The sequence below is a fragment of the Eumetopias jubatus genome, unplaced genomic scaffold (assembly GCF_037043125.1).
Source record: "Eumetopias jubatus isolate StellerSeaLion01/CBP00866 unplaced genomic scaffold, mEumJub1_p1.0 scaffold_1, whole genome shotgun sequence".
Lineage (NCBI taxonomy): Eukaryota > Metazoa > Chordata > Mammalia > Carnivora > Otariidae > Eumetopias > Eumetopias jubatus.
Genome location: NW_028274807.1, coordinates 27,903,306 through 27,910,930, shown reverse-complemented (window position 1 = coordinate 27,910,930; position 7,625 = coordinate 27,903,306). Strand labels below are relative to the sequence as shown.

The 7,625-nt window shown below is 41.5% G+C and overlaps 1 protein-coding gene across 4 annotated transcripts in view; it reads left to right on the top strand.

Moving 5' to 3' along the window:
- The first annotated feature begins 3,869 nt into the window (after window positions 1-3,869).
- USP25 (ubiquitin specific peptidase 25) overlaps window positions 3,870-7,625 on the top strand; it is a 126,500-nt gene continuing 122,744 nt past the window's right edge. Inside the window, exon 1 of one of the 4 annotated variants that reach the window (XR_015768425.1) lies at window positions 3,870-4,112. Coding sequence is in view for 3 of the 4 variants with exons in the window: in XM_028113855.2 (XP_027969656.1) it covers window positions 4,068-4,112 (45 nt within the window). In the remaining variant the exon portion in view is untranslated. The remainder of the gene's footprint in view (window positions 4,113-7,625) is intronic. The other 3 variants (XM_028113855.2, XM_088024217.1, XM_028113837.2) reach the window with 3 other exon arrangements.

Here is a 7,625-nt window from a genome sequence, read left to right as displayed (position 1 = left end):
GACTCTCAGTTGATAAAGTATTGCTTTTTCTCCATACAGACCTTACTTTCAAAGTGGATCTTGCAAATAAATAGTTCACATTAGATTGGATTCCTTTTTCAGTTCACAGAACTTTTTCCCCTAAAACTATTCCGACTAGAAGTGTCAATATTGACAGAAAATGTGGAGGTACTATTCTTTAATGTTTTAATGCATCTCTTACTAATCTAAGGGGTTAGGGTATAGGGCAGGAAAAATGGTATTTGATAGTACATAGGTATGAAGTGTAGGATTAAGCAAAGTAGATTGAATATGACTGTTATGGGCCAAATTGTGTTCCTTCAAAATTTATATGTTGAAGTCCCAATTCCTAGTACCTTAGAATGTAACTGTATTTGCAGATAAGTTCTTTAAGTGGTGGTTAAGACGAGGCTGTTAGAATGGGACACTAATCCAACATGACCTTATAAAAAGAAGAACACACACCAGGGAAGTGTGTGCACAGAGGATCAACAATATATGAAGAGGCAGCAAGAAGGTAACATCTGCAAGCCCAGGAGAGAGGCTGCAGGAGAAACCAGTCCTGCTGGGACCTCCATCTTTGACTTAACAGCATTCTCAACTGTGAGAGAATACATTTCTCTTGTTTAAGCCACCCGGTCTGTGGTATTTTGTTATGGCTGCCCTAGAAAATGAATACGCTGACCAAAGAAGCAACATCTGGAGACTCTCAGTGTATGAGGTACCACTGACAGCTGGAGATACCAATATTGATATGCTTTGTCAGATAAACAATATGGCTGTCAGGACCACAGAACTGTCCAGTTGCAATGAGAAGTTAAGAGTTAACCATGCCCTACAAAAACATAAATAAACTTGTTTCTCTCCTTCATGACTGCCCATTTAATTCAATAACATTTTATTGTACATGTATTAGGCAGATAGTACTCTTACAGGTTCTAATTTATGGGCACCTTATCAGTGAATGGTACCATTGTGACATCATGGAAACCTCCTCTTTCAGTGATTGTTTATGGTTCCCTTATTGGTGGAAATAAAATCATCCTAGAATGTCAATAGACCTACAGAAGGAAAATAATTCTGTTCCTCCTCAAGGGGAGAGTTAGGAACCATTCTTTTGTCATGGAAATTGTTCAAATCTACACTGTGGTTGAATGTTTTTCTCTTACTCATGCCTTACAAATGTGCTTTGGCAACATACTAGACTTTTGGTGTTCAGAAATGGATATTCAAACTCGTTCTAAATAAAGAGAAATAGTCAAGATAGAATACCAGTTTCCTTGGTTCACACAAGGCACAATACGGAATATTGTTAGAAATATCATTTTGATCCCACATAGAAAAACAGACTTGCTGTTAAAAACTAAATTTTAAGTTTAATTTTATTTTTTTATAAAGATTTTATTTATTTATTTCAGAGAGAGAGAGCACGAGCAGGAGGAAGGGCAGAGGGAGAAGCAGACTCTCCGATGAGCAGGGAGCCCGACTCGGGGCTCAATTCCAGGACCCTGGGATCATGACCTGAGCCAAAGGCAGACGCTTAATCAACTGAGCCACCCAGGTATCCCTAAATTTTTAATTTGAATGAAATCTGTCACTTTAAGTGTTTACCTGCACGTCAAAAATCCAGAGTAATACAATTTAGGAATTATTAAATAATATTCTAAGGTTATATACTTGTAATGACCGTACATATCAAGGCTGACTCATGAACAAAAAAAACTGACATTGGGACATATTGTTAAAATGAATTAGGATATCTGGCAATGTGTCATATGTGCAAATTTATCTGAAATTTTCAAATTTCATCCTCTATTCATTCTAATTGTATGCTTTCTAAAAAAGAATGCATATAAGGACACTTGAAATTTCCTTCTCATACAAAACAATTAAGATTTTAAAATTTTCAGTAGGAAACCATTAGAAGTAAGCGGGAAATAAATGATCAAAGTGCCCAAATATGACTACCCTATAAAAAGATATATCTAATGATTATCTAGTAACCACTGGTAAAATAATATTTTTGTAGAACTAACAATTTAACTCAGAGGAACATTGATTGCCAAATTCTTGAAACTAAACTTTAGTATATGGCAATATCCTTTTTTTAATTACAGTACTGGATACTTATGTTAAATTTAACTTTCTTATATTCAGATGTCATGAACTGGATAGAGTTCTTTTTTTTAATCCATAATACAGAGAAACATGAAGATGATATGTTGGAAAGAACTTTGGTCTGTAAGTGAGGTAAAATGGGCTCTAGTTTGCTTTCTTTGGCAAGAAGCCTTCTTTGGGTCTCAGTGTTCTCCTAACAAAATTGTGCATTCTATCAGGACTGTTGGATTATTTCTAAAATTCTGTATTTCCAGCCACTTCACAACTTTTCAAATTCCTCTGGTAAAAACATAGGATATCAATAAAATAACATTTGTGATATGTCAAAATCAAATGAGTAAATACATATGAAGACTCAAGGGAAAGATCTCAAAAGGCGGTTGAATATATCTGAGGTTCGGAGTAAAGATGGCTGTAAAGTGCAGAGCTTTGTTACAAAATATTAAGAATCACTATCATCCATGAATATTATATAAAACCAGATAATATTTCAGTGATCATTTACTAAGCTTGCTTTTCTTGCCATCAGTTTAAAAATTATACCCGGATTTGCATATGTGTGTATTGCATTTGTGACAATTTGCTTTGATTATTCTACCCCCTCACTGCCGCACCCTCACCTCCTATGCCCAGATTAGCTCGTGAAGCTCAAGATTTTTTTGAGGGTAAAGATCGCTTTCTCGATGTTAAGTTTTTCTTGCAGTTCCATATACGGTCAAGTATTCCATGCCGGAAGGTTAATTGCTACTTATTTGGCAACTGGTATATTAGAATTATGTACCATCTGGGCAGTGGTATTTTTGTTGTGTTGTGTGTTGTATAGACCATATTTCATTTTTATCCAATCTTCGGGAAATAAACCTTATTTCTCCAGAGCCTCGCAGCGTTTGCATGAACGAAGTAGACGGAGAATGTCAATATTCATTTATGTAATGATTAGTTAAGGAGGAAAGTATATTCTAGCATAAGGACTTCTGACAGCCCTTTGCTTAAATCACACTTGACTTTTCCCTTCGGGCAAGTTTACTGCTTGTGAAATTCCTAGAAAGGCGAGCGGAGAGGACCGGAGACATAGAAAGGAGCCCGGGATCGGCACCCAGCACGGTTTTGGAACGTTACCAGGCTCAAGGGAAAAGGTTATGTCTTGGAGCAGTTCGGAAAGCTGGCGATCCGACAAGTCCTGGGCACAGAAAGAACGCTGTCCTTCGGCCTCGGCTTGGAGCTTCGCAGAGCGAAGGGCAGGCATCGCGCAACCTGCCGCAGGGGCGGCTCCGAGACAAGGCCCGCGGGGCGCGCCTTCGCCCCACCCCGGGAACGCCGGGCCCGCGCAAGGCGGGGCGGGGCCGGAATTGGGGGGCGGGGCTCCAAGGCAGTCCGGCCCCGCCCCACCCCACCGCCCCGCGGGTCACAATATAGGGTTAGGGCGGCGGGAGGGCGGGGCTCGGCGGGGGAGGAGCCGCGGGGCGGGGGAGGTGACGGCAGTTGCGGGAGGGGAGGGGAGGGGAGGGGAGGAGGAGTCGCGGAGGGAGGAGAACAGCGCCATTCCGGGCCGCTGCTCCCTCCGTTCCCTCTGCCTTCCCCGCTGTGGCCCGCGAGCCGCCAGCGAAGGAGCGCGCGCGCGTGACGCGGCCCGGCTTGCTCGCGCCCTCCCGCGCCCCGGCGTCGGCCGCCGGCTCATGGCCCCGGCCGCGGCGAAGAAGCCGCGCTGAGGCGGGCCGCGCGAAGTCGTGGGGCCGCCGCCGTGGCCCTCGCTGTCCGCGCCTCGCCGCCAGCCCGCGGTGCCCGCGCACGCCGGCCGCCATCGCCTTCGCGCCTGGCTGGCGGGGGCGCTGTACTCCCCGGCGGTCCGCGCGGCTCCCTGGAGCTCGGCGGAGCGCGGCTGGCAGGGCCGGCGGAGGCGCGAGGAGCCGCACACCGCCGCCTGTGTCGCCACCAGCGCCGCGGGGGCCATGACCGTGGAGCAGAATGTGCTGCAGCAGAGCGCGGCGCAGAAGGTGAGGCGAGTCCGGGAGCCGGCGCGGCCGGGCCCCGCTCCTCCTTCCGACGTGCTGTCCTCACCCGGTCGGCCGGGAGCTCCCCGGCCTTCCCCCTCTGCCACTCGGGCCTCGGCTGCCCGGGGCTTGCTTCCCCGCCGCCCGCCGCCCCTGCCGGTCGCCTTTAGGGGCGTCGCGCCCAGTGCGACGTTGCGTGTGGGAAGTGGTGTGTAGTTAGTGGGTTTCAATCCACTTCCTTCTTGCCGATTGTTTTCTTGCAGCAGAAAGTGCCGGCTATGTATTGAGAGCGACCCTCACATTCCTACACTCCTCTTTAGGGCTTCTGAATTAAACTTTATTCACTTCACCCCCCCCCCCGCTTTTTTTTTTTTTTTTAAAGAATAACCAGTTGTCATCCTTCCCGCACACAATTTGTATTTCGAAGGTGGGAGCATTCCAAGCCTATTATTTTGTAAAAGGGGTCTCCACTGGAATTGAATTGCCTGCCTGGCGGAGCAGGTACATTTACCAGGTGTACTTTCTGTAGAAGTAGAGAATTTGGTTTGTTCTTTTTCCTTTTTCTGTTTTCCTTCTCTCTGAATATAGAAATTGTCCCTAAGAAAGGAAGCCTTTCTGACTATGTTTATTCCAGGAATCTTTTGTCCCCTTTTGACCTTATTCCATCCTTCACCCTTTACTCTTGCCTCAGTCACATACTCAAATGGTCACTCACTTAAGTAAAAAAAATAACATCTATGTGAAGCTTCAGGTTTTTTATGGTGAGTGGTGAGAGATGTTTCTTTTATTCGAGATTTTGTTTTCAGAATCTCAAGTGCATTATCATGGGTTGCACCATATCCTGAAGAGTTGTTGGCTATGACTTTCTTTCTTTTTTTTTTTTTGTTTTTGGTCATTTTGTGAAAAGCATTTTGGACAAAAGGAAAACATTGCTTTAGTCGTGTTGGAATTTGGGGGGTAACTAGAGTTTACTGTGAGCAGCTATCAAAGCTGTGTTTGGTTTATCAGGGTGAGTAATGAATGCCCCACCCTGTTGTAGTTTTGGCGTAGTTTGTATCCTACCTGTGCTTGGTCTCAGACTAAGGCCTGCAGTCCTAAAGTGGGCTATCTATACACTCACTGTCTGCTAAGTTTTTGCTTTGAGATTATTTTTAGAATTCTATGATAGTACTTGAGGTAATTGAAGATGCTCAAGAATTTTGGAAAGCAAGGGTAGTGCATTGTTATTTTAGGCACTTTGGGAAAGTTGTCTTTGGAATTCTTGTGCAAGTTAACTGTTACTGGTAAATTCAGAAGATTGTTGCAGACTGCAATTTATTGGCAGTGAAATAATTCTAGATTTAATAATGGGAGTTTAGGACAGTTTATCTCCTAATCCTCCTCTTCTGTTTTGAATACCTTAAACTTTAGTTTTTGATGTTAAGTATATGATAAAGTGTTAATACTTAGAGCAGGATCTTGTGTTCATATGTATGCTAAGCAGTATTTAATAAGTTTGGTATCATTTTTGTTTATAGTTCACTTCAGAGTTGAATATTAAAGCCTGATTTGTTTGAAAGTGGGAAATGTGGCTTCTATTTTTCACATCTTTTAAATTTGAACAATGGCAAGAAGTTTGTCCTTTTTTTTAGTTGATTTTGACTAAAGTACTTCTTTAGCATAGAAGCAGATAATGCAGGTCTGCCTGGTTCAGAGGTTTATGCATAAAATTGTAGGGTCTAGAATCAAATTACTGAAAATGATCTTGGCCATCAAATCCAGTTTCCTAGTTTAATGAGCCCCCTCCTTACACAAAGGGAGTAGTTTTTAATCCAAAATATTACCATTATGATGCTATTGTTAGTGTGTGTATCAAATCATTTTAGAGATATTGGTAAATTTTTCTTAGAGCAATATTATGCATTTATTTTTATACTTCCATAATGGTATTTATGGGGTTTTTGAAAAGAAACAATGTTTGCTTTTCACGTTAATATACTTTTACTCTGTTACTCATATATAACTTTTAAAAGTAGTAGGTATAAGTACTTTAAACCATCCACTACAAATAAATTGATAGATTTAAATTCACCAAATTAGTAACTAGGAAGGGGACTATAAGCTAGTAACTGGGAAGTGACTTTCATACTTTAGAAGAAACAAAAGTGAAACTCTTTGTGTTTACTTAGAAACTTTATGAATTATCAGGAAAACAAGAAGTGTCTAGTGCATATCGCATGACCAAAATTTTAGCCTATTTTCCGCTCCCCTTAAAAAAAAATGTGTATGTAATACACATGCATATTAGTTTTATGTATGTAGTTCTATTCTGGTGGTTGGAACAGTTTTCTATATTTTCAAGATTTTTTTTTCTTTCAGAAGGATGATTAATAATTTTTTTTTTTTTTTAAAGCAGCACAACACAAAGCTTTCATAGGTCTTTTGTTCACCTGCACAGTAGCTTGTCACGGTATAAGGCAAGGGGCTGGCTGTCTTTTCCTCTGATGTGTTCTTTGCTTGATTGATGAAGTTTGGCCATGGCGGGAGTTATGAGATGTAGTAAAACTGCAGAAAGCTGCTTTTCTGAGGTTTAGGCGATACAGATTAGGTAGAGTTGGTCAAATCCTGTTCATAATTTTGGTCTTGAACAGGTATCCTCAACATTTGTGCTTGATATTTTACCGAAGTGTAGCATCCTTAGATCTCAAAAATTTAATACATACATAATAGCTTCAGGTCCCAAATGAGGATTCTTTAGGGCAGTGATAGAAGGCTTCTTCCCAGGGACCAAATTGATTTATAGAGGGAAGTGAGTTGGGTACTGTTACATTAAATGCATCCTTCTGAGTTGAATAAAATACAAGATTCATAAAGGCAGGTATTTTGCCTATTTTGTTTCACCCTAGAGCTTAGAATCGTTTCTTGCACATAGTAGGTTTCAGTAAATATTTGATGAGTGAAATAATGAGCGAGTATTTTCTAAAAGGAATGTAAGTGTAGTAGTTATTTTGGTTTCCTAACTGAATCTCAAGATTTAATTATTGAGAAACAGTGGACTACTGTTGGAATAAAGGCTGTGTAGTGAAAAGACTGAAGGGTGTGGGTTGGGTCTAAATCACCTTTCTCTGACCTTGGGCAAGTCTTTAATTGCCTCTGAATCTTCCCTTAAAGCCTTAAAGTTAGTATGATTAGACATGAGCAACTCTTTTAGATCTGAGTGTTTAGTGGAGCTAAGCACGCATTTATTGCTGGACAGGGAGGACAAAAAAATACTAGAGGATGAGGCAGAAGGAATTTTATGGATCAGCGGTCAACTTTCACTTAATTACAGTGAGGGTCATGTGGTACAGATGTCACAGATCAACCAATTTTAAGAGTTAAAGCAAAACTTGGAAAACAATACAGGCTGGATCCAGGGTAAATTTTTTAGTTAAATTATGTAGTATTTTCTAATTTAGTTATCATTTAAAGTTGTAAAAACACAGTATAGCATTTCAAAGGACAGTGAATGTTATGTAAATCACTGTAAACATTGCA